Below are 27862 nucleotides of genomic sequence, written 5' to 3' on the forward strand. Positions count from 1 at the left end.
TCTTCTCTATCTAATCCAAGTTTTAAGCTCAAATACCTACTCCCAGGCTTGGGAGTTATCATTATTTTTGGACAGACGTTGGGAACAACGTCTATTGTAGTGGGGGAAGTATGTAGCGCTGGTAGATTTGTGATCTACCAACTGATAGGTAAATTTAGTAAATTGCTCGTTAGGGGAGTTAGATTTGCCTCTGTTCCAGCTTGGCTGACGTTGCGTGTGGTTCCACACTGGGCCGGTGGGTAGGGTTGTCCCGATACCACTTTTTTAGGACCGAGTACAAGTACCGATACTTTTTTTCAAGTACTCGCCGATACCGATTACCGATACTTTTTTTTTAATGTCACGTGACAGTTTTTTTTTTTTTAACAGTGCTTGCTTTTTTTTTTGGGGGGGGGGTGAATGTTGTATGTGTGTGTTATTTTTTTTACAATTTTTATTTTTTAAAATAATATATATATATATTTTTTTTTAATCAGCCCTTTTGGGGGGCTTTGGTGAGATATCAGGGGTCTTAACAGACCTCTGATATCTCCCCCTTGAGACAGAGAAAGAGACAGAGGATAGAGATTCCCCAGTCCCTTTCTCTGCAGCGTCAGCTGCACTGAGAATAAATGGAGAGAAGACAGCGGCTCCTCTCCATTCATAAACTGAGACATCGTAATCACAGGAGATTACAATGTTTCAGTTATGTGAATGGACAGAGTCAGCTGACTCTATCCATACACAAAGGAAGGAGGAGGGGGACGGAGGAACGGAGGGGGAGAACGGAGGGGACAGATAAGGAGAGAGGAACGGAGGGGGAGAATGGAGGGGACAGATAAGGAGAGAGGAACGGAGGGGGAGAACGGAGGGGACAGATAAGGAGAGAGGAACTGAGGGGACAGCTGAGAGGGACAGATAAGGAGAGAGGAACGGAGGGGGAGAACGGAGAGGCACAGATAAGGAGAGAGGAACGGAGGGGACAGCGGAGAGACACAGAGGAAAGGAGGGGGCATGGAGGAGGATGCAGTGACAGTCAGCGGTGAGCGATCACCACTGTATGTCACTAAAGCTGGTGAAAGCCGCTGGGGGAGAATCTTGTAACTCCCCCACGCGCCGATCACAGCTGTCCTCTAGGTATCGGGGGAAGCATCGGGAGCATTTGCCCAAGTACAAGTACTTGGGCAAATGCTCGGTATCGGTGCCGATACCGATACTGGTATCGGTATCGGGACAACCCTACCGGTGGGTGTCACTGTTACCACTGGCTAGTGTTGGAAAGGCAACGTGTTGAAGCGTATGAGTGCTCCTCTGTCCCGGAGACAACTCGGTGGAGGTGGTCCTCCGAGATGCATTCTGGGAGAGGGTATTTATGGCACAGACGCCATGTTTTGGGGTTCCTTTTACAGCCACCTGCTGGCCCTCCAGGTATCCTAAAGTAGTTTTACAGCATAGTACTGCCGGGTTGGCTTAGAGGTCCAAGTACTGTGTCTGACATTCACCGCAAAGTTTAATACATCCTGTGGCAGAGGATTGTACGGATTTATTTCAAGCAAGTCTGTGGCAGAGACTTTTGTTCGTGCTACGTACTGGCTGCTATTCAAGTGAGAGAGGCCTATCCAGATGAGCAAAGATTGTGTCCCACAAGGGGACTGCATCCGATTACAATATTCAACTTTAAAGGACGTTCTCAAGAATCCTAAAGAAAGGTATTTGAGCTTCCCTGTAGCTTCCCTCCTGCCTCTTTCCTGCTACTTCCTTCGTTACTTGGTTCAATAAAGCATTGAAAACGTACTCAAGTGTTGGTGCGTTTATCGTTCAGAGGTAAACAAAACGGAACCCTAGACCCAGTGCCGGTGAAGCAGGGGTAGCGAGAGTGAAGGTAACAAGCTTGCTTAAACCAGCAGCTCCGCCGAGAGTTATTGCTACACTATTCTCCCGCAATACATCGCATTTTGTGATTTGGTGGTGGAGATCCTGTCAATCAACTGCCCCTTATCCATTCACAGAACACAATGTATTGAGGAATAAATAGATATACACGTATTTGTTGCTGTATAACCCCCCCCCCCCCCAAAAAAAAATACAAAAACTTCAGCTCTAATGCCAGCCATAAATGGTTTGAATTTCGAAAATCGTATCAAAGAATTTTCGTACGAATTTCGCACCATTAGTGGGCTGCAGCAACGGCCGACTTTCGTGCGGCAATCAAATTTGAGGAATCGGACATGTTGGAAGTTTTTTGAAAAACAAACGATTTTCTAATCAATGATGGGAGAATCGTGCGAGAAATGTAATAAGAAAAGAAAATTTACTGAGAGAAAAGAAGATTCCCGGCCACGAAAATTCTTTTCTGTAGCAACATGCAGTTAAATTGAAGGCTTGGTCGGCCGAAAATCAATGGTGGCATCATCGGATCACAAAAAAAACGAGCTTTCTGATTTTTGAAAAGAAAATTTGTTCGAAATTCGACCATGTATGGCCTGCTTAAGACAGCCCATTCATTTGGAATAGGCTGCTAACGCACCAGAATGGCAGCTTTGAAGGAGGCACTAAAGGGAAGATTTTTTACAAGAAGCAGCAGCCTGCAGGTAATAGGATACACCATTATACATAACATAATGTGTTTAGAGCTGTATCAAAAAAAAAATAAAAAAACACAAAAGAAAAACTTTATCTTTAAAGCATTGATCGTTAATTCAATGCACTGAAGTGGACAGGTGTGAATGACCCTACATGGGAAAAAAATAAATAAATGAAAAAGGAAAAAAATTCTGTTTTCCAAACAGAAAAAAAAAAAAAGAACAAAAAGAATAACAAGTCTACTAAACATAAAAAGCTGCAAGGTAAATACAGCAGATATATCTAAAGAAAACATGCTGCCTGTTGCAGTGGGATTCCTTTTAAATTTTTTCCCCTCTGGTTTTACATCCATGAGCCAAATAAATGAGTCCCTCAGAGAGGGGAACTGTTCTTACCTGAAAACAGCTTTTGCAAATTAATAGCAAAACAATCCAGCGGTTGAAAAAAAAAAAAAAAAAAGGCCAACCATGTGTTACAAATATGCCATGACACCACAGAAAACTCATAATAAGATAATAAGATTTTCATTTGCGTTATTATTTTTTACCTACGAACACAAACACTTGAGAGACATGGAGCAGGCGGAACAAGACATATCACTGTTCTCCATACTCCGAGGTGATTAAGTAATGTTAAGCACCGTGAATTCCACAATGGTTTTTTTTTACACGTCCATGGCCACAAGGCTCGAGGATTTCAACCTGTGTCAGCTGCATTTATTATGCACACGACAACACAATTTGGCAAACCTATAAGTTACTGTATCTGGCAGCGGGCCATTGCACGGGAAGGTGAATTTTGACAACTTGCTTTTTTTATATAACTACATTTGGCAAATCGCTTGTTTGGTATCTCAGCGGAGATTACCTTTCGAAACGTATACAAGGTGATAGAGTCAGTTTTTATTGACATGCTAAGGGAACCCTGAACAGTCAGGTTAAATTACATACCTAAAGGAAATAGCGTTAACTAATTAAAAAAGCTAAGGCCATCGCAAGGTTGGGTTCGTGTTTGGTCCTGTCTTAAAAAAAAAAAATGAAAATGACAGAAGCATTTGTAGTCTTTGTGCGATCGCTGCTGCTGAAAATAAGAAAAACACATTCGAGTGCAATTTTTACCTTGAGGATTCCAGGAATAAATGCTTTATAACTAACTGCTGAGAACAAAAAAGTGATACAATAGTAAGAGCAAGAATTAGCTGCACGCCCCAATGAAAGCATATAGAGTATGGAAATTTCCCTGATGGGATTTTGTATTGCAGCAAATAAATCCAAATTAATTGATAAAAATAGTTTGTTACAAAAGATAGTATATACAAGCACAACTGTCGGTCAAGACATGAGCTCTAAAACCAAATACTAGAAGGCATAAAGTGCATAATTATACAATGGTACAATAGACATACAAATGGCATAATAGCTGTAGAAAGTCATACAGAGAAACTCCAACGCGTTTCAACCATGTTATAGTAGAGGTCATCTTCAGGGGGGTCTTCCTTCTCCCCTGAAGAAGACCTCTACTATAACATGGTCAAAACGCGTTGGGGTTTCTCTGTATGACTTTCTACAGCTATTATGGCATTTGTATGTCTATTGTACCATTGTATAATTATGCACTTTATGCCTTCTAGTATTTGGTTTTAGAGCTCATGTCTTGACGGACAGTTGCGCTTGTATATACTATCTTTTGTAACAAACTATTTTGATCAATTATTTTGGATTTATTTGCTGCAATACAAAACCCCTCAGGGAAATTTCCATACTCAATATGCTTTATAATATAATAATTCTGGGTTAGTGCCAGAAGTTTACCCTTTCACAAGAAATGAAAAGGTTAACTTAGGCCTCATTCACAAGAGGCATATGAATCTGTGCCCCATGCGAGGGCTGTATTTACCTGCGTGGGGATGCACAGCTGTTCCGTGCATCTTCTTGCAGGCAGTCCCATTGTTGTCAATTGAGATGCAGCAGCAGCAGGAACATAGCCACTGCTCCCAATGTGACGTCTGTGTGTGTGTGCACAGCCCTGAACACTTCCCCATGTAGGTAAACATGGCCCATCCATGGGCATGTATTCTTCAATCCTACGGTCCCCACTGCTCTTACCTCCGTTGAGATGAACTTTCACTGCCCAGGCAGCCGGTGAAGCGGTCTATGGATTGAAAGCTGTAGTGTTCTTCCTAGACAGATCGGAGTGATCCTGATTGGCCAGGTGTTCGCAGGTGACTGCTTTGACCAATCAAGATCACCCTGATCAATCCCAGCGTCCCTAAAGGAAAAAAGGGGAATACGACCACAGCTTTCAAACCTCCAGACCGCTGCACCAGCTTTGTGGGCAGTGAGGACCCATACACACTGGTTTAAAAAAATGCCAGTGCTCTTTGCAGAAAAACATGCTCAATTTTAAAAGTTTTTTGTACTAGCATTTAGCTTTTTTTCTGCCAGAAAACTGCTCTCAAAAAACAAATCATTAGAGATTTTTTTCTGCTTCTAAACGCTGAGCTTAAAATATGCCTCTAAATTACCTAATGTGCACGGACAGACCAAGTAGCTGTCAAGGCAATAAAAACCCCATAATATTTCCTTGCGATAACAATACAACATGACAGGTCCTTTTTAGGGAGAGATCTGGAGTCCAAAAGACCCTAAATCTCCCCTCTACACTTAACAGCAAAATCTTTACAAACATAAAGAATGTTATCTTTTGCTTTAAGGAAAATAAAAATAAAAAATTGTTTACATGGCACGAGAACCGGAAGTGACGTTGTGACATCGCTCCGGTCCTCCAAGAGCACAGAGATGAGCGGCAGCCATGATGCCATCGCTTATCTCTATGGCAAGACACTGCCAGAGCCGGATGGTTCCCGGGTTCAGAGGTCGGTAATGTAAGCCAGGGAACCACCAGGAAGCGGCAGGAGGGGGCACCTCTCCCGCCGCTTCGAAAAGTGATCCTGCAGCGAATCCGGCGACGGTACCACTTTTATCCGAAAGACACGCACCTAGGAGAAAAAGAAAATACCGGGGTTATGGCATCTAGCTGCAGCCATGACCCTGGCATTTAATGTCAAATTATTGACGCATTTTCCAGTTAGGCGGTCAGTAAGTGGTTATAGCTCAACATGCCTGAGCTCATCCCTGGTTTATAGGACAGGAAGTGAAGAAAAATCTTCCTAACGAGACATGGATGGTTAAAAAAAAAAAAAAAAATCCCCCTACTGCATCCAATATTAAAAGAAAATCTTTGTGCTTTGGATATACTTTAATATGTGTTCATAATTTCACAATTCTCCTTTAAGCACTTCCTTGAATTTTGCACAAGCCTTTTATTAATGGGTACCCTGGGGCAGCGCGGCGTACAGTGCACGTAAGTGCAGAATGTTAAAAGCAGACAAATATATTAAAGTTCTCCCGGCACGCACATATAAGAACAGCTAGGTGCCCTCATTAATGTGTAAATTAATGACCCATAAAAATACACAACCTTTATAAACATGACACTTTGTGTACGTGTGTATGTTGTTTCCATAACAATGCCAATTATAGCCTTGTTTGGAAGTTTTAATTCGCAGTGCAAGCATTTCAACAGCGCTGCGGAGAACTAATGGAAAAAAAAAAAAAAAAAACTGCAGATGTAAATATGTGTGTCTGTTTTCAATAATCGTTCGCTAACCTACTATATTATAGCATCTCCAGAGGACCAGGACAATTAAAATAAACATTTTAGCACCCAGAATCTACTATTAAGTGGTTAAATTAACCAGGATAATGTGTGTCAAATAATGAAGACGAGTATTTAATTCCGAAAAGTAATCTTACTGTAATGCAATTTATGGCTGCTTAACAGCATAACGAGAATCCCCTCTCTCTATACACGGTGCTGTATGGTCAGCGCTGCGATTCTAAGAGGTTTTTAAACAATAACCCAATTCCATGGAAAGTGGGGCTTATCTGGGTTAATCTTACAGCTTGGGTTTCCAAAGATATTTGCTCATTTAAGCAGTCATCAGAAAGCGATATAAAATTGGATGATAGCAAATCCCTTCCCTAAGCCTTTAAGGGCTCATCTAAATGGGCTTTGTTTTTAAGCGTTGAGTTTTGCAGTGCTACTCAAAAACGCATACGTTCAAATAGATAACTCAAACCTTCGTTTGGCCTGCTTTGTCTACAACTCAAATTAATTTTAATAGCACCTGTAACAGAACAGGTCAAATGCAATGTCATAAGGGTCACTTACAACAAAGAGAAATGTATAGAAACATAGAAAAGTGACGGGCAGAAAAAGAATCGAGTCTGCACATTTTATTTTTTTTTTTTTTGTTTGTTTTTTAGGTTGTTTTTTTTTCATTCTTGTTGTCTGACTATAGATCTATAGTCAGATCTATAGATCTATGTTTATCCCAAGCATGTATGAGGCCATTTAGTCCTGGTTCACATTTGTGCGTAGTGCGTGATTGCATGTGATTTGCGCCGCACTGCAGTGCAAATCACATGCGATGTTCGTGCAATGCGATTTCAGCCATACAGATAGTATGGCTGATATCACATCGCATTCAGACCAGACTCGCACAGGACCCTTTTTTTGGTCCTCATCAGAATCGGATCCGATTCATGTCCGAACTGTCAGTTTGCAGTGCGATATGCGAGCTGAAATGGGGGTTGTCATTAACATTGTATTGACACCCCCAGCAGTTCGCATATGGCAGTGTGAACTGCCTTGCGAGTCGGGTTCGATGAGGGAACTGGCAGTGGGTTCGCAGGGTTCCCGCATTGCACAAGTGTGAACCTGAGCCTAATGCCTCGTACACACAATCGGATTGTTGGCCAACAAAACCGTGAAATTTTGTCCAAAGGGTGTCGGCCCAAACTTGTCTTGCATACACACGGTCACACAATTGTTGGCCAACAATTACGAACGTAGTGACATACTAGACGTTCTACGTGGTTTTTCAGCTCTTTAGCGCCACCCTTTGGGCTCCTTCTGCTAATTTCGTGTTAGTAGAAGTTTGGTGAGTGTTGATACGCGCTTTTCTTTTCACGTTTTTTATTTAACGTTTTTCAGTTCGCGCTTTTCAGTTCGTTTCTGAATGGCCGTTCGTCAACCAGACATGTTGCGGAATCGGAGGAGATAACGTGTTATTTATTATTATATAATAATGATTTGATTTGGTATATTTTCTATATTTTTGGATGCATAGAATTCACTTTTTGGTTAAGTTCTATTGGCAGATAGCATGTCTAATTTTATTTGTTTTCTTTTTTTAATGCACAATAAAAAAAATTGTGTAGAATAATACTTGGCTAAGTGTTTTACTTCAAATGACAGTTTGGGAGTAGGCAGTTACATTTAAAAAAAATACAAAGTAAAATTGACAAGGGACACCAACAGTTGTATCTTTGATCTTAAAAACGATGGGATAATGGTGTTGTGGTAACTTGCACAAATTAAAAAAAAAAAGCATAATAATATTATTTTTTATATCACTAGAAAAAAAAAGCCTTTGAAAATTAGTTTGCAATAACTCCATCAGTATCACCAGCAAAGCAGCTTCATTATTATCTTATTAAAGAAGAAGAGAATTGTGCGCTGCATTTGGAGATTTCATAATCTGCCACGTCACGAATGTTAATTCTCCATTACGAACCCTAGTTTACAAGACCGACCGCTTCTGGCTCGTCCTTGCTTCCGAGCATGCGTGTTTGTACTTTGGAGTTTTGTCCGACAGACCTGTGTACACACGATCGGATAATCCAACAACACAAATTTGTCCGAGGAAACTTTGAGAACATGCTAGCCAACATTTGTTGGCGGAAAGTCCGACAACAATTGTCCGATGGAGCATACACACTGTCAGATTTACCGACAACAGCCTGTCATCAAACATTTCCCATCGGAAAGTCCGATCGTGTGTATGGGGCTTTACTGTTGACTGTCTCAGTACCTCTGTTGGTAGTTTATTCCAATCATCAACTACCCTTTCAGCAAAATTATACTTTCTAAGATTCGTTTTGAACTTTCCACCAGTTAGTCTGAGGTCATGTCCCCGTGTTCTTGATTTTGGTTCCATATTGAAAAGACTGCTTTCCTGAACCTTATTCTCCCCCTTGATGTATTTAAAGGTTTCAATCATGTCTCCCCTTTCCCTTCTTTTCTCCAGACTGTACATATTTAAGTTCCTGAAGTCGCTCCCAATATGTTTTATCCCCCACAACTTTCACAATTGTTACCTGTCTCTGGACTCGTTCTAAATTATCAATATCTTTGTGTAAGTGAGGTCTCCAGAACTGGATACAGTATTCTAAATGAGGTCTCACTAAAGATCTATATAGGGGAATCAGGACCTCCTTCCCTCCTGCTGGTGATCCCTCTAGGGATGCATCCTAGTTTTAACTTAATTAAAGTTGGGCTCCATGTGCAGAGAGACAAATCCCATCTACACTATACTACCAAAAGTATTGGGATGCCTACCTTTACACGCATATTAACTTTAATGGCATCCCAGTCATAGTCCGTAGGGTTCAATATTGAGTTGGCCCACCCTTTGCAGCTATAACAGCTTCAACTCTCTGGGAAGACTGTCCACAAGTTTTAGGAGTGTGTCTATAGTATGTTTTGGAATGTTGAAGACCATTCTTCCAGAAACGTATTTGTGAGGTCAGGCACTGATGTTGGACGAGAAGGCCTGGCTCACAGTCTCCGCTCTAATTCATCCCAAAGCTGTTCTTTTGGGTTGAGGTTAGGACTCTGTGCAGGCCAGTCAAATTCCTCCACCCCAAACTCCCTCATCCATGTCTTTATGGACCTTGATTTGTGCACTGGTCCAAATCACTTGATGGAGGGAGGATTATGGTGTGAGGTTGTTTTTCAGGGGTTGGGCTTGGCCCCTTAGTTCCAGTGAAGGGAACTCTTAAGGCATCAGCACACCAAGACATTTTGGACAATTTCATGCTTCCAACTTCATGGAAACAGTTTGGGGATGGCCCCTTCCTGTTGCAACATGACTGCGCACCAGTGCACAAAGCAAGGTCCATAAAGACATGGATGAGAGTTTGGGTTGGAGGAACTTGACTGGCCTGCACAGAGTCCTGAGCTCAACTCAGTAGAACACCTTTGGGATGAATTAGTGTGGAGACTGCGAGCCAGGCCTTCCCGTCCACATCAGTGCCTGACCTCACATATACGCTTCTGGAAGAATGGTCAAACATTCCCATAGCCACACTCCTAAGCCTTATGGATAGCCTTCCCAGAAGAGTTGAAGCTGTTATAACTGCAAAGGGTGGGCCAACTCACTATTGAACCCTACGGACTAATGCCCCGTACACACGGTCGGATTTTCCGATGGAAAATGTGTGATAGGACCTTGTTGTCGGAAATTCCGACCGTGTGTAGGCTCCATCACACATTTTCCATCGGATTTTCCGACACACAAAGTTTGAGAGCAGGATATAAAATTTTCCGACAACAAAATCCGTTGTCGGAAATTCCGATTGTGTGTACACAAATCCGACGCACAAAGTGCCACGCATGCTCAGAATAAATAAAGAGATGAAAGCTATTGGCCACTGCCCCGTTTAGAGTCCCGACGTAGGTGTTTTACGTCACCGCGTTCAGAACGATCAGATTTTCCGACAACTTTGTGTGATCGTGTGTATGCGAGACAAGTTTGAGCCAACATCCGTCGGAAAAAATCCTAGGATTTTGTTGTCGGAATGTCCAAACAATGTCCGACCGTGTGTACGGGGCATTAGACTGGGATGTCATTAAAGTTCATGTGTACCAATACTTTTGGTAATATAGTGTGTATATAAGCCATGTAACGTCTAAGGGTAGCACTGCAATATGAACATGTACGTGTTTAGCCCTAGTGCAGGGGTCTCCAAACTTTCTAAACAAAGTACCAGTTTAATGTGCTATAGACTTTAGAGGGGTCATACTGTGGCCATTGGATATATAAAAAAAAAATAAAAATTACACATTGCCTGTGGTCAGTAAGAGCAGGAATATAGTGCCCTATCATTGTTATCAGTAGGAGGAATAATGCCTCGTTGTTGGTGTCATTGGGAGGAACTATCCCCCATCATGGGTCAGTAGAAGGAATGATGCTGCATCGTTGATGTTAATAGTGCCCCAAGGGCCAGGTAATGCAAGCAAAGGGCCACATCTGCCCCACAGGCGGCTGCAGTTTGGAGACCACTGCCCTAGAGCATGGGGCTCTGGCATTTAGCTGCGGGCAGAGGGCACAGCTGTGCTACCCGGCTCTTCTGCAGGCAGCATGTCAAAATCTATGAGAGGCTGCGCCTGGACAGTGCACCTAGTGGTACCAATGTTTAGAGTGCTATGTGCCCAGGGACAAATTCCAAATGTAAGAAGTCTGCATTCCAAGCATTTGTCCTTGTCTCAGAGTTTGACAGGCTGCCTGCAGCAGAGCTGAATAGTGCACTTGTGCCCTCCACCCACAACTAAATGCCAAAGCCCCATGGACCGGGGCTAAAAACCCTTAAAAGAATAACCTCTATTGCTTCATATGAAGTGTGTATGTAATAGGTTTCCCAATCATGGACAAAACATCTAAAAGAATAGCGGAGACTTCACGCTGCACATGTTCAAGAAGGAGATGCCCAGCCAGGAGACTTTATAGAGGCAGTTGTGTCACCCCCAGCAGGCCACAAAGGGAAGGGCTGGCAGGAAGGAGGGCAGGTGAGTATAAGCAATACTTTAGCAATGGTGCAATACACCAACTTTAGCAATGGTGCTGGGGAAGGGAAGGGTTAAACTATTTTTTTAACTATAGTCTCCTTTGATACACATCACACATCTCAGGAGGCTTCAGGAATGTCTCTCCAAGTTGTGCAGCAGCTGGGTTTAGCTAATTGATAAGGAGGTGAAAGCCAGCTCCTGAATTCAAGATGGCAGTGCGGTGAGAAGAAAAAAAAAAAAGCTGTGAAGTCTTCAGGGGAGAGGAAGGCAGCACTGGACTTCATAGGCAAGCAAATATGTGTCAGCAGGTCAGCAGCTGCTTATTTCTGCCTAGCCTGGTGAAGTTGAACACCTAGTTATCCTGCCATGGACTCCCCCTCCTTCCACAGGGTGACAACCCTGAATGGTATGCAGTGAATTCACTGCAATGGCCAGGTATGCTGAGAGCAGGAGGGTGATCAACAGTGACATCAATGACAACCTTCCTCCCCCCTCCCAGTCACTGCAGGACTGGCATTCAGCATGGCGCCCTGCTTGTGGAGGAAGTGATGCAGGGTGCCTTCTTGGAAACTTCCTCCCAGGCCCACAGACTAAATACTTTGGTGGACCCTGTGATTACATAAAACGCATGCCCGTGGAGAAGGTAAGATAAAAAAATCCTTGCATACTGGGGAAGCTGCCACCAAAAAAAAACCCCACAATGGCCATAGAAGGGCCTAATCTGCCATTTGCCCATCTATAATAACATTCTAACAAAATATTTCAGTAATATGTTACTAAGCAGTTGGGTTTTGATAATTGAACATAATCATATCATCAGCAAATATGGTGACATTTCTCAATATTCATCCACGTCCCTTTAAAACAGCCACACACTACAATGGCCATCCTCAACTTAAAGCGGGGGTCCACCTATCTATCGTTTTTTTTTTTTTGGAGTTCATTCACAAACTTTTCTTCTCATGATTATCTACTCACATGTTCTGTGTAATAAGTCTGCCTGTGTCCGATTTCGTTGTAAAGAATAACTTATAAAATTCACTGCAGGCGGTTTCCATCTTCATTGTGGGCATTTGAAGCCCACAAACATGTATTTCCTGGATGCGGTGAATGCTGTGCTCCCAGCATTCACCGAGATGTTGTGATGACGCTGTTGCACAATGCATGCTGGGAAGCCTGAGACTAGCTCCCAGGGAACTGTGGGAGGTCTGGGAGAGGCTAGAAACATGCCTACTCCCATGGGAGGAAAACCAGGAAGTGCAAAGAAGATTAGAAAAAAAAAGGTAATTACGGCGATTTAAATTTTTTTTACACAGCATGTCAGCATCTAGGCAAGGAAGAGAATGCATAGAGATAATGTTCAAAATTTGGGTGGAACCCCGCTTTAACAAATTGCCTACAATAATGTATGATAATAATATACAAGTATTTAAAAAATTTAGTAAATTTCCACAGACACGACATCGGAACTCGACATGTAGAAATTGATGGAGCATGATAAATTAGCAAGGACACTGCAGTGACAGCTGTAGCATGCAGACGTACTATGTTTAGGATACAAAACAATTCTACTTATTTGAAATCCAGCTGTCGTGCAAGATTGAAAGCTATACTGTTAGTTTCATACCTTTTTACCATGCATATAACATACCATCAGGGCTCCATATTGTAAAGTAAAGTAGAATAAAAGGCAAAACTTTTTTTTTCATTTTTGGATAAAGTAAGGGAGGTTTTTTAACCCCTGTGTTTTTGCCCATTCTGGAGATTTCCCTTCACTTCCTGTTGCATAGCCAAAAAAACTGAAGGAAATCCCTGGTTGTCACTGGAATTATTGTCACCATTGGAAGATCGCTGCCCCCCCTCCCCCCCCCCCCGGCAATATTTAGATCTTCCACTTTTTGTCTAAGATGGACCTAAGCCCGTCTCTTGTTATGCTAAGTTCCACCCTGCCATTTGGTTGTCAATTGCGAGTCTATAATGGTCAATGAGGCTTTGCAGTTTAATAGTAGTGCCAGGGGATGGCAGAGAGTGGGGATGCTCTTAGTGCCACCCTGGACAGAGGTCAAGACTTCGCCCAGCTTTGCCCAACTATAGCTTGGTTGACAAGATGAGCCATGATGTCACAGGTGACCAAGTCTTTTCTTCTGTAAAAATTAAGCCAAAGCATTAAGTTGTAGTTCTGTGCTACGGAGAGCTCTTATTCAGCGATCGATTCAGCTTTGAGGCTTAGTGCTGGATCATGGCTGTCACTCATAACCAGTGGCTGCAATCGGCCCAGGGTCACTTGAATGGGTAGTGTGCAGCAGTGCTCGCCGAACGTGACAGGGGGTATTATTCCTGCCCTGGCCAAAAAGTATACCATCTAGGCAGTGGCATGTGGCAACCTGTACCACAGGTTGAAGGAAATAAAATTGCTTGATTTACCCATCAACACAGTCAGTATTGATGTGTTCTGTCAGCGGGGAGCCTCCCCTGCCGGCCGAATACAACAGTCGCTGCTTGCAGCTATAGCCGCTGGCCATGATTGGGCAAAAAGAAAAACTGACAGGCTGGTTGTACTAAAGTCGATCGAAAGATTGACTTTGGTACAACCAGTCTGCCCATAGATTCCTGCCGAACTGGCCGAATTTCGCTCTGACTATGGCCGGCCCTAACATCCTGTGTGAATGGGGTTTTAAAGACAGATCAGTTTGATTTTCATTTTAGTGTAAGCATTGTTTTTTTATAGGTAAATTACCTCTGTGATTTCAGGCACACAGTGTTCTTCTTTGATTTTTGTTTGGACACATATATCTATAAATGCGCTGTTTTTACCATATCTGGTCTCAATAGAGTATTGAAATGGATTTTTAATTGGATGTGATTAGGTACATTTTATAGTTACTTGGAAAATAAATGAAAAAAAAAAGTTTAAAAATAATCCAAGTATCACATCTAAGCACTAGTAAGTTTTGCATTGTTGTTTATGGGTATAGAGACACTATATTGTCAAAAGTATTGGGATGCCTAATATATATATATATATATATATATATATACACACACACACACACACATTTTAATGGCATCCATCCCAGTCTTAGTCTGTAGGGTTCAATACTGAGATGGCCCACTCTTTGCAGTTATAACAGCTTCAACTCTTCTGGGAAGGCCGTCCACAAGGTTTAGGAGTGTGTCTATGGGAATGTTTGATCATTCTTCCAGAAGGGCATTTGTGAGGTCAGGCACTGATGTTGGACGAGAAGGCCTGGCTCAAGTCCCCACTCTAATTCATCCCAAAGGTGTTCTATTGGGTTGAGGTCAGGACAGTGCAGGCCAGTCCAGTTCCTCCACCCCAAACTCGCTCATCCATGTCTTTATAGACCTTGCTTGTGCACTGGTGCGCAGTCATGTTGGAACAGGAAGGGGCGTTCCCCAAACTGTTCCCACAAAGTTGGGAGCATGAAATTGTCCAAAATGTCTTGGTATGCTGACCCCTTAAGAGTTCCCTTCACTGGAACTAAGGGGCCAAGCCCAACCCCTGAAAAACAACCCCTCACCATAATCCTCCCTCCACCAAATTGTTTGGACCAGTGCACAAATCAAGGTCCATAAAGACATGGATGAGCAAGTTTGGGGTGGAGGAACTTGACTGGCCTGCACAGAGACCTGTCTTCAACCGTATAGAACACTAGAGGTCGACTGATATGGGTTTTTCTCTGGCCGATGCCGATATTTAGAAATTGCATTCCATGCAATGGGGTCCATTAAAAAAAATAAATAAATAAAAGTCAGCAGCTACAAATACTGCAGCTGCTGACTTTTAATTGGACACTTACCTGTCCCTGGGTCCAGCGATGCGGGGGATCGAAGCCCCGCTCATCCCCCCCCCTCCGCTCGTCGGCGCCGGCATTTCAACTGTGGGCGCCGGGCTGTGGCTTCACAGCCTGGCACCCACTGCGCATGCGCGAACGGCGCACGCGCGCCATGATTGGCCGCTCAATCACCTGGGACCTGTAATGGGTCCCAGATGATTGACAGGAGGGAGGGAGCAGAGCCGAGCCCTTCCTGTGCAAAGGAAGAGACAAACTACGAGGGACCACCTAGCAACAGGCATTTAGAGGTAAGTAAAAAAAAAAAAAATATCCAAATGTTTTTTTTTTTTTAGAATTTTTCAGGTATTTTTGTTTTTTTGGGTGGAACCCCACTTTAAGTGATATCGTCAACGCATGCCTGCTCCAGTGTGAAAGCAACTTTAAGTGATACAGAAAATTTTTTACATTTAAACATTTATTAAACAAAACAAACCTCCAATCAGTTCACTTGTATGTAGAATTTAGATTAAAAAAAAAATTTAAAAAACTATATCTTAAATATTAAATACACAAAAACAGGTAATCAAAACTTTTGGACGAAAAAAAAATGGGCTAACTTTACTGCTTAGTTTTTTTTAAATTTATTAGTGTATTTTTTTTTTTTAAATTGCGTTTGAAAGACCGCTGCGCAAATACCGTGTGACATAAAATATTGCAACAACCGCTATTTTATTCCCTAGGGTCTCTGCTAAAAAAAAATATATATATATAATGTTTGGGGGTTCTAAGTGATTTTCTAGCAGAAAATACAGGATTTTTACTTGTAAGCAACAAATGTAAGAAAAGATTTAGTCTTTAAATGGTTAAACTGAGAGCTTCTACACATAGAGTTCAGTTCATTCATAAGTGTAAACATTGTATCTCTTCAGGTTCTTTTTATCAGGTTTGGTAGGCTGCCCAGAGAGGAGAGAAGTCGCTTCACAGAAGATTTCAGGCAACTTGTATTGACTTCTATTACAGAAGTCAATATCGGCCTTTTTTATCAGCACAATCGGCCGATGCCAATTAAGTAAAAAACACCAAATATCGGCTGATATATCGGTCGACCTCTATAGAACACCTTTGGGATTTAGAGTGGAGACTGCGAACCTGGCCTTCTCAACCAACATCAGTGCCTGACCTCACAATTGCGCTTCTTTAAGAATGGTCAAACATTCCCATAGACACACTCCTAGACCTTGTGGACAGCCTTCCCAGAAGAGTTGAAGCTGTTATAGCTGCAAAGAGTGGGTCAACTCAATATTGAACACTACAGACTAAGACTGGGAGGCCATTAAAGTTCATGTGTGTGTAAAGGCAGGCGCCCCAATACTTTTGACAATATAGTGCATGTTAAATAGTCTACATAAAGACCCGTAAGGACTGTCACAACACCTAGTACAACCTAATGACTCTTTACTGACAGCAATGTAGACAATACTCCTCAATGCTCCAGAGACAACAATCATAAACGTGTGGATCATGATTCAGATTTCCACAAACCAATGAAAAAAAAAAAAAATCTAAAGAACATATGTTATTACACTTTTGAACCATACAGCGAGATCATTTGTTGGTCTTGGCATAATAAAGACATGTTTATACCATTTAGCGTTCATTTCAGAAATGTCTTACAAGCAAAATGTTTTGGAAGCAAAACCCACTAAAGCAGATTGGCATCAACGTAATGGACGCATCTCTTTAACGCTAGCAACTTTTCTGGCACCGAATGGATATGTTACGAGTGTTAGGAGAGCAAATTGACTGCAACATTAGTAAATGATGGAGAAATAAATAACTTATTCATGCAAATATATGTTAAGTATTTTTCATACGCTTTATTGGATAGGCTAGGCATATTTATGTAATGTTTAGACATATCTGAAGCGTGGAAATGCCCTTGAGAACAGCACACTAACCACATTTTCATATGCACTGCGTTCCCCCACCTTATTTAATCCTCTAATGATGCAGACAGTAGCTGAATCACTCAAGAAGTATTGATTTGCAATGAGACAATATTCTTATATGGCTGAAAATTAGAAGTTTGTTGAGGGTTACAAAATCATTAAAAAGTCATAATTAACAACCCATATCCATATTCTTGTTCTTTATGTTCCTTACGAATGGGAATTTTATTTAAAAGACTTTTAAAAGATAACACCTTTGTGTCTGAGCTTGTCATGTAGTAATAGTGGCTCAGTGGTTAGCATTTTTGTATTGCTGTGCTGAAATTAGGGTTGCACCAATACCGATAATAGTATCAGTGCCGATACCGAGCATTTGCAGGAGTACTTGTAAACGCCACTATGCTTCACCCAATACCTGGGAAGCCAGGTGTGATCGGTGCAGCAGTGGAGGAAGTTACAATCACCGATCTCCCTGTATAGATTTCAATAAAGTAGCTGATAGCCAACAGCCGCTTCTCCCCCCTATGGCTTTTAATTGCTTTATTGAAATCTATACAGGGAGATCGGTGATTTTAACTCCCCCCACCGCTGCACCGATAACCCCTGACTGTGCCCTGTGTCCTCCTCCAGTCTCCCGCCATGTCATTCCTGCCCCTCGGGTCCCTTGTCATGTCCTCCCTGCTCCTCGGGTCCCTCGCCATGTCCTCCCTGCTCCTCGGGTCCCTCGCCATGTCCTCCCTGCTCCTCGGGTCCCCCGCCATGTCCTCCCTGCTCCTCGGGTCCCCCGCCATGTCCTCCCTGCTCCTCGGGTCCCCCGTCATGTCCTCCCTGCTCCTCGGGTCCCTCGCCATGTCCTCCTTGCTCCTCGGGTCCCCCGCCATGTCCTCCCTGCTCCTCGGGTGCCTCACCATATCCTCCCTGCTCCTCGGGTCCCCCGCCATGTCCTCCCTGCTCCTCAGGTTCCCCGCCATGTCCTCCCTGCTCCTCGGGTCTCTCGCCATGTCCTATCTGCTTCTCGGGTCTCCCGCCATGTCCTCCCTGCTCCTCGGGTCTCCCGCCATGTCCTCCCTGCTCCTCGGGTCTCCCGCCATGTCCTCCCTGCTCCTCGGGTCCCCCGCCATGTCCTCCCTGCTTCTCGGGTCTCCCGCCATGTCCTCCCTACTCCTCGGATCCCTCGCCATGTCCTCCCTGCTTCTCGGGTCTCCTGCCATGTCCTCCCTGCTCCTCGGGTCTATCGCCATGTCCTCCCTGCTTCTCGGGTCTCCTGCCATGTCCTCCCTGCTCCTCTGGTCCCTCGCCATGTCCTCCCTGCTCCTCCGGTCCCCTGCCATGTCCTCCTCTGGTCCCCCCCTGTCCTCCTCCGGTCCCCCCCTGTCCTGGATCTGTCAGGATGGAGAGTGGAGGAAGGAGTTGGTAAATATGCCAGCAAAAAGTAAAAAATAATGTTTTTTTTTTCAAAATTGTCGCTCTTTTTTTGTTAATACCGCAAAAAATAAAAACCGCAGAGGTGATCAATTACCACCAAAAGAAAGTTCTATTTGTGGGGAAAAAAGGATGTCAATTTTGTTTGGGTACAGAGTCGCACGAGTGTTAACCCCTTCCCTGCCAGTGTCATTTACACATAACTCTTGCGCAAACCAATCAATATACGCTTATTGCGATTTTTTTTTTTTTTTTTTTTACCAAAAATATGTAGAAGAATACATATTGGCCTAAACTGATGAATACATTTTTTTATATATTTTTTTTTTAGATATGAATTATAGTAAAAATACAATTTTTTTTATTGTCACAATTGTCTGTCTTTTTTTGTTTATAGCGCAAAAAATAAAAACCGCAGAGGTGATCAAATACCACCAAAAGAAAGCTCTATGTGGGAAAAAAGGACATCAATTTTGTTTGAGTTACAGCATTGCACGACCACCGCACAATTGTCAGTTAAAGCGATGCAGTGCCGTATCGCAAAAAATGGCCTGGTCATTAAGGGGGGAAATATTCTGGTCTGTAAGTGGTTAAAGACTAAGCCTTTTTCTGACACTTGTTGCTTACATGTTAAAATCAGTATTTTTTGCTAGAAAAATTACTTAGAATCACTAAACATTATAATATATATATATATATATATATATATATATATATATATATATATATATACATACATCAGGTGGGTTACCCTCTTCTCTTTCAATCTTTGTTCAATCAAGGCACCGTCAAGGTGGACTATGCTTTGATGCAAAAAGTGTCCTTTTACTGAAAATCCTTCATTACATAGTTCAAATGCAAGCAAGCCACTGTACAGTTCCGAGCGCAATCCGCTCTTCGTCAGGCTTTTCTGGCTGTGTGTGAGAGCCAGAAAAGCCTGACGAAGAGCGGATTGCGCTCGGAACTGTACAGTGGCTTGCTTGCATTTGAACTATGTAATGAAGGATTTTCAGTAAAAGGACACTTTTTGCATCAAAGCATCGTTCCTCGCATTTTCCTATATATATATTATATATATTTTTTTTTTTTAAGCAGAGACCCTAGAGAATAAAATGGCAGTCTTTCAAACGCTATTGTTTGAGAAAAAATACACTTCAATAAATTTAAAAAAAAAAAACTAAACAGTAAAGTTAGCCCAATTTTTTTGTATAATGTGAAAGATGATTTTACAGAATCGTGATTCTAATCACGATCGTGCAGCTCTAAATCAGCATGATATGATTTTGAACAACAGAAAATAACAGCAGTAAAACAAAGAAATTACAAGTCAACTTGAATCCATCAGAGTCCCCATCAAAGTCTGCATCACATTTGAACTCCTTTGCAAAATGAACAGCCTATTTGTTATTATGAAATCGAACCTATGGACTCTAAAGATAACTAAGCTTAAGGCAAACAGCAGTGCAAGGCAGTCACCCATATGCATGAAGCTACACACTACAGGACATACTACTAATGCTTGAAAAAAAAATATACTGACCAATTACAAGTAGCGTTCCAACTGCTAGACCGCCACCTATAAAAAGGGAGAAAAAAAAAAAGAAAAGAAATTGGAAAAATATAAACACGTTAAATCAATCAACATTATGACATTTGCATATAGTATGCTGCTTCTATACTACATCCCCATCCCAAACAGAGCGACTTTTCTTGCATATCAGAACTGTATATTATTCCAGCTCTACAGAGTGGACACCAACTATACCATTAGTAAGTCTGAAGAGCTGTCCTTGGTTCTGAAATAATTCCTTAGGGTCCATGCACACTGACTTAAAAATCTCTGCTTCTACAGGAGTTTTGTGTTCTGCCTGTAGAAGTAGCTCATTGTTATCCTATGTGTCCATGCACATTAGGACGATTAGAGGCAGATTTTAACCACTTGCCACCAAATGTACATGTACGTCATTTTGAGGAAGTGGCTGTACTGGGGTGATGCCTGCAGTTAGAGGCATTACCCCAGTACCATTTTTTTAGAGCGGGCGGACGGTTATCATGTGATAATAACTGATGTGGCTAAATAGCCGCTCGACCATTATCACAAGCAACGGGAGGGGACGTCCCCCCCCTCCACCTTAATCAAGGTAGGAGATGGTGGGCCTGAGCTTGACCTCTAGAAGTGAGGCCGCTGTTTGACTTGTTACAAATTTCAGTTCCTGAAGCTAAGCTTGGGATCCTTCCTTACACCCTCCTATACCTTGTATATTTCCCTTATGGAACATTTCCAGTATGATCTTACCTAGATTTATTTTGCATAGTGAATTTGTTTCATAAGACTGCCTTTGATGTACAGTATATTCTTAAGTAGGGCAGTGGTGCTAATGAAGGTAATAATGGAAATGTAGTTACAATGTAGCTATAGACTGCTGTGGTTGTCAATTCATTGTCAAGATCACGTTGCTGGTTGGCAGTCATGCTTACAGCTATTTCCCTGTCTAAAGCAGCCTTTTCCAACAGGGTTCCGTAGTAGCCCAAGGTTCCTTCAGAGGTTGTTTGGGGTGTCTTGAGCAGTGGTGGATTGATCCCTCACCTACACAGACCACCAATGTAAATGAGAAATTTTCCACTGATATCCATTGTAAGGGGTTACTTCTACATTGAACAACAATGTAAGTGGGGGACCACTAGACCGCTGATGTAAGGAGTGACTTCTACACAGACCACCAACTGAGAAGGCATTACCCACCAATTTAAAGGGACACTTTCCCTTTAACCAGAAACGTAAGAGGGTAGTTCACTGACCACCAACCTAAGTAGACATTTCTCCAATGACCACTAGTGTAATGGGACACTTCACTTTTCTCCTGACAATTATTTCCTTTCCTGACTATTAACAAAATAACTTTGTCATATAGAGCAGGAGAGTGTTGCAAAATGCTCCATCCTGGGTTTGAAATATTTCAGGTAGGTCACTTCACTATTCACACTAATTTACTGTGAGCTGTAGGTATTATTATTAGGGGGTTCCCTAATGTTGAGAAAAGCTCATATAAAGCATCGCAATATGCAGAGAGCATCACAACACTAAATATTTGCAGAGGGACTTGGGGTATGAGACTGTAAATGATAAACTTTAGATTGAATATTTCAGTCTGAATAGCCAATCACCTACTTGTTAACATGAAAAGTTGGCCAGCTTCAGACCCCCATCCAAATCCCCTGCCCTCCGTCCTGCTGTGCAAGGTAGGACTGTGAAGGTGGGGGCAGGTTGTTGACACTGATGTGAATGGGGGGTGTGAGGTGAAGGAGGGATTGAGGAGGCTGATAAAAAAAGGGGGGGGGGGGCTGCGATTTAAAGGGGGGGTACCAAGGACACTGACGTATGAAGGGGAAACTGATGTGAAGGGGGACTGTGATGGTGGGCTGTAATGTGAAAAGGGAGGGGGGACTGTGATATTTCTATGAATGATGATTTAAGAAGGGGCAGCTGTAATTTAAAAGTGGTGTAAAGGTATGGACTGTGATATGAAGGGAAGACTGAGGACACCAATATATAAAGGGGACTGTGAAATAGATTGCTTTAAAAAGGACTTAAATCTTTCCTAAATGTACATAATATAACTGGGTACTAACATTTCTAAGTAAAGTTGTTCCAGGGAATATCTGATTGCCTCGCGGGGGGATCAAGAAGGAATATTTTCCCCTGCTCCTCAGTTCCCCTTCCCCTGAGAGGACACTGATATAAGAAGGGGACTGTGATATGAAGGAAAGACTGAGGACGCTGATATAAGAAGGGGACTGTGGACAATGATATAAGAAGGGGACTGTGGACAATGATATAAGAAGGGGACTGTGGACAATGATATAAGAAGGGAACTGTGAACAATGATATAAGAAGGGGACTGTGGACAATGATATAAGAAGGGGACTGTGGACAATGATATAAGAAGGGGACTGTGGACAATGATATAAGAAGGGGACTGTGGACAATGATATAAGAAGGGGACTGTGGACAATGATATAAGAAGGGGACTGTGGACAATGATATAAGAAGGGGACTGTGGACAATGATATAAGAAGGGGACTGTGGACAATGATATAAGAAGGGGACTGTGGACAATGATATAAGAAGGGGACTGTGATGTGAAGGATCTGAGTCATAATAAAAACACCTTTGCTAGAAGAAAATTTTACTGACCTAACCTTCATGAGTTTTAATTTCAATACCCCTGCTACAGAGTGTCTATTAAGCGATTGATTTGAGTTAGCTCTTACAGGTAAATACCATGCATAACATATGTTGAATGCACATACAGTATGATCCTATGGAAATCCTGATGTTGAAAGGAATGATCCGGCATCAATACTTTATAATACAGCAACTTCACGTAATGAGGCAATGGGGGGAAAAGCAGCTTCAGGTGGGGTGCAGGTATAGAGTGGATTCAAGAGGGTGGCAAACAGGCTGGCAGATGTGGGTTAGAGGTTTGCATCAATGGGAGTTCACAGAAACATACTCCTGCGGATCTCTGGGCAGCACCCCAGTTTGTAAGTTTATCATTATTTAAATTCTTAGTCATAACGCTCTCATGCTTGACATAAATTGTGGATTCATCGCAAGGAGAGAATCTAAGGTCATTTGAATCTGATCTCTGGACAACTAGAATATCCTCCGCTGTGCCTGCACTGCCAAGGTTAACTGCTTGTTTAGTCCAAAACAGGGGTCTCCAAACTACGGCCCTCCAGTTGTTCAAGAACCACAATTCCCATCATGCCTAGTCATGTGTGTGAATATCAGAGTTTTACAATGCCCCATGGGATGTGTAGTTCCACAACAGCTGGAGGGCCAAAGTTTGGAGATCCCTGGATAGAAGAAAGTAAAAGCACTTTTATCTATCTGATCCTTCATTCCCCTGGCAGACCATGCTATACCTCCACTTTGGTGAGGCAGTGTTACTTATGCCGCGTACACACGAGCGGACTTCTCGTCGGACTGAACTCCGAAGGACTTTTCAGCGGAGTTCCGACGAAACGGACTTGCCTACACACGGTCCCACCAAAGTCCGATCGTTTCGAACGTGATGACGTACGACCGGACTAGAATAAGGAAGTTCATAGCCAGTAGCCAACAGCTGCCCTTGTGTCGTTTTCGGTCCGTCGGATTAGCATACAGACGAACATTTTGTTTGATAGGAATCGAGTCCGTCGGAAAGATTTGAAACATGTTCTATTTCTAAGGTCCATAAGAATTTTCGACAGAAAAGGTCCGATGAAGCCCACACACGATCGTAATGTCCGACAGATTCGCTCCTTCGGACCTTTTCTGCCGGAAAGTCCGCTCGTGTGTACGCGGCATTAGAGTCCTCTAATGGAGGACTGTGAACCCTGCATTGGTCTTGATGATGTCAGAGGACTGGAAAGCCTAAGTTTAGTTAGGTCAACAAAAAAGATCAGCACAAGAGATGGTACATACACTGAATGGGAAGTGTCTCTTGTTCTGTGGCTTCTGATTAGTTGAAATCTTCAGTCCCCCCCCAGTAGTATTCATCTGGACCTGTCATAGGCACTGGTCAACAGTGCTGAATATGCCTGCCCTTTCCACCCCCTCCTCCATTCAAAGAAACTTTGATCAATGAAAAGTGCTCTAGTAATGAATAAGGCAGACCTTTTATTCACTGCTCATCCTCCGTTCATTCATTCAGAGCACTTTTTTATTGATGGAAGCTACAGTATAAGAGAGGGGAGTGGATGGCAGGCATAGTTGGCACTCTTGAGGAGTGCCTGTGACAGATCTGGTGGCATTATTAACCCTCACAGCACTGGAAAATCAAAGCTGTGGGGTGAGGGGACGACAAAGGATAGAAGATCTGAATAAGGAGACCAGCCACCAGCACAAGGTACACTTCTTATTCAATGTAAGAACCATTCCTTGTGTTAATAAAAAAAAAAAAACATAGGCTTTAAACCGCTGGAGTGCAGGGAGAAGAATCTGTGGGGACCGGTGTAGCAGTGCAGAGGAGCCTGAGGATCAGGTAAGAAAAAACGCTTTCCCCGGCCCCTCTAGACATAATCCAATACTTAAAGAGCTGTTCCAGCCTGGGGGAAACAAATTAAGTCAGAAGCTACAAAAACTGCAGCTGCTGACTTTTACTATATGGACACTTACCTGTTCAGGGAGCCAGAGATGTCGGCACTCGGGTGCTGCCACCGCCATCTCCACTAAGGGAAAATGGCAGTGAAGCCTTTCGGCTTCACGGCCTGTTCCCTACTGCGCATGCGCTTTCTGATTGACTGGGTGGCGCGAACTTCCGAGAGACGGTGTTCCAACAGATTAGGCGACCTGTCAGATTTTGTAACAGAAGTGACGTTCCGTCATGGCCATCTTGGTACACCCCACACTCGTCCGCAGTAAGGATACAGTGAGAAAGCGGCAGGCGGGCATCTTTTTACATCCACCAAAGTCTTGCATTTCCCACTTTTTACCAGTAAACTCATCTTATATAGTGAAATACAGTATTTTGATATCCGTCAAACTGTTTTGATGTTGAATTATAAAAGCAGCGGTGTTCTGTCAGAATAGCAAACCTGTGAGATCAGCAGGCTTGCCGCTGCTTTTAAAATTCAACATCAAAACAGTCTGACGGATTTCTAAACACTGTATTTCACTATATAAGACGAGTTTACTGGTAAAAATAGGTGTGAAATGCAAGACTTTGGTGGGTGTAAAAAGATGTCCGCTTGCCGCCTTCTCACTCTATCCTTACTGTGGACGAGTTGCGGGGTGTACCAAGATGGCCGTGACAGAACGTCACTTCCGTTACAAAATCTGACGTTACACCGGTGCCATCTCCCGGAAGTGGGGGCAGAGAAGCTGTCATATACAGGTCCCCGTTCCCTCGCCCCCCTAAAAGGTGCCAAATGTGGGAATCAATTAAGCAGAAGTTCCACTTTTGGGTGGAACTCCCCTTTGATCCTTGCAGTGCAAACGCAGCCCCACCATAAGCTTTGAGACATAACATTTTCATATTTGCATAGAATGGGTTAGAACCCCTCTCAGGTTTGTATTGCAGTCTGTGCCCCCATTAGGGAGATTTGCCCTCTCTATTTGCCCCGATTACTAATGTTACAGGGAATTAAAATAAGAGGAGATCCAGTCCACAATTGTAGAAGAGGAATAGAGGGGAATCTTCCAATGGGGACACTAAGAGGGAATAATATCCTCACATTGGAAAGCTATCCTCTGATTTCCTCCCAGGCCGCCCTGCGCTCACACCATGGAGGGGACACTCAGTATTATGTGGAGGGGCTGCTGCCTCAGTTACCATGACAGCCAGTGACACACACCTAGGATGTGATCCAGAGAGGGGACCCCGGTGGAAACCAGCAGCTGCCCGTTGTGCACGGACGGTCGGGCACCCCGGATAGCCGGGAGTTTCCCCCGAGCCTTCCTTCGGAAGCTGGTCTCACCCCCAGCCGGCACATTTCTACCGCTCATGCCGCCGACACCGGGCGCAGCCATCTTGCTTGGCCGTCAACAGCGCGGTGCATGGCGGGAGCGCCAACGTCACTCCCGTCCAATCAGGAAGCTGGCGGCTGCTCAGCGAGCCAATCCGGTGCTTGTTTATTTAGCGGAGCGTGCTGTCCGCGGTGCGAGTCTCTCAGGTGAGTAGATGAATGGGGCTCCAGGACAGGGGGAAGTGTCATGTTAGAGGTCACGGGAGAGCAGTGCGGCCTCCTGAGTGCTGACATTCACTCACTAAACTGTAGGTATAGGCCAGACTGTCTTTAGGTTTACACCTTTGTAGGGCAGGAAGGGGTAAAACCTCTGCTAGATGATTCGTTTGCTGTGTGTGTCACATTGGGGGAGATTTTCCTTCACTTCCTGTGTTAAAGACACAACAGGAAGTGAGGGGTTCTCCTTTTTGCCAAGGTTTTCATACACTATATTACCTAATGTATTGGGACTAAGGATGAGCTCAGGCGTGTTCACAAACAGCACGTGCAGAGCCCGCCAGGAAGTCAGCACTGCGGAGCGCTAATCACAGGTAGTGAGACATTTCTCCATCTCTGTAGCCACACATCGGGACAATGTCTCACTGCCTGTGATTAGCGCTCTGCAGTGCCGACTTCCTGGCGGGCTCTGTACGTGCGGTTTGCGAACACGCCTGAGCTCATCCTTAATTGGGACACCTGCCTTTACACACACACACATGAACTTTAATGGCATCCCAGTTCTAGTCTGTAGGGTTGACTATTGATGTAGGAATGTCCCAGGCCTTCAGTCTAATGAGAACCTCCAGGGCCAGAGATAGCTGACATCCTTGTGTATGTGGTGGGTTGTGAGGCAGGGTGGGTGCAGAGTAATTCAAGTTATTGGGCGCCAGACACTTCTTCAATGCAAAAGAACGTTTATTTCTCTTAAACTTTTTTTTGGGGGAGCGAGGGTTTGGGCCAGGACACCCTTAGGTAGTTGCAAGATCAGTTGGCAGACTCCGAGACTTCAATAGGAGGACAGCCATGCAGGGAAAGGCATCCAGCAAGACACCACATCTGCATGTGTAGGAATGCTGTCTCCTATGGCAACAGTCTAACAGTTTCTAACACAAAGCTGAACGGTTCCTTCACTTCTACTACAATCACTCCTTGTAGTTCTTCAGCTCACTGAGCTCCCAGTCTCTCTCACTAGACTAGATGATTCTCTGCCTCTGGATCTCTTGAGCTCTTCCAATCTTCACGCTGGTATCTTCCTCAAGCGTCACCCCCGCCTCTCTTCTGGGTCCCTAGCTTGGCACTCAAGATACTTCTCAAGCTTCACCCCATTGTCCTGCTCGGTCCCTGGATTGACACACAAGGCAGCTCTGCAAACGTCACCTCCGCTGGCTGGGTCCTTGGCTTGATACCCACTGAAATTTCCTGATTCTTCACAGTCCCCTGTTGGTGAGAATACTGCTCCGGTACTTCAGTTACTCGCTGTGGTCCCTGGTAATAAGGTGGTTGATCCCTTAGTGGCGACAGCTTCCCCCTCTACCTCCAACCACGACAGGTTCTCTGGCCAGCAGAACCGTCATTTCTGGTTGGACTGCAAGCCACAATCCCAACTCTGCACTTCTCTCTTGCTTCTGGATAGGCCCTCAGACAGCCTAGCAGCCAGATATCCCTGGGATAGGCCCAAACCCTGGCCTAGCAGCCCGGGCAATACAACACACATCCACCCAGACAGCTGTCCAGAGGGCACAGAACCCCGTTCACCTGACTCCACACAAATATATAGGTTTTCCCAGCAGGCCAAGGGATTCAAGAAAACCCCTGTCCAATGGCTGAGATACCCCATATACCCATAATCTGACCCTGCAATGCCCTTCTCATATCCAGTATCACCAGGTACCTGGCCATCCAGTGATAGAAGAAAAATGTGGGGGCATTAGCCAATGCATCCCATTGGGT

The 27862-nt window shown here is 43.6% G+C and overlaps 2 protein-coding genes across 9 annotated transcripts in view; one reads left to right on the forward strand and one right to left on the reverse strand.

Moving 5' to 3' along the window:
- ELP4 (elongator acetyltransferase complex subunit 4) overlaps positions 1 to 25999 on the reverse strand; it is a 480195-nt gene extending 454196 nt beyond the window's left edge. For both annotated transcript variants that reach the window (XM_073604507.1, XM_073604508.1), the window contains exons 1-2: positions 25763 to 25999; positions 19962 to 19997 (exon numbers count right to left, since the gene is read on the reverse strand). In XM_073604507.1, coding sequence (XP_073460608.1) covers positions 19962 to 19997; positions 25763 to 25937 — 211 coding nt within the window. In that variant the 5' untranslated portion in view covers positions 25938 to 25999. The remainder of the gene's footprint in view (positions 1 to 19961; positions 19998 to 25762) is intronic.
- The window catches only part of IMMP1L (inner mitochondrial membrane peptidase subunit 1), a 69700-nt gene continuing 67778 nt past the window's right edge, over positions 25941 to 27862 (forward strand). The window contains exon 1 of one of the 7 annotated variants that reach the window (XM_073604509.1): positions 25941 to 26080. In XM_073604509.1, the coding sequence (XP_073460610.1) occupies positions 25965 to 26080 (116 nt within the window). In that variant the 5' untranslated portion in view covers positions 25941 to 25964. The other 6 variants (XM_073604513.1, XM_073604516.1, XM_073604515.1 and 3 more) reach the window with 6 other exon arrangements.

This window comes from Aquarana catesbeiana, linkage group LG11, assembly GCF_042186555.1.
Source record: "Aquarana catesbeiana isolate 2022-GZ linkage group LG11, ASM4218655v1, whole genome shotgun sequence".
In the NCBI taxonomy this organism is placed as follows: Eukaryota; Metazoa; Chordata; class Amphibia; order Anura; family Ranidae; genus Aquarana; species Aquarana catesbeiana.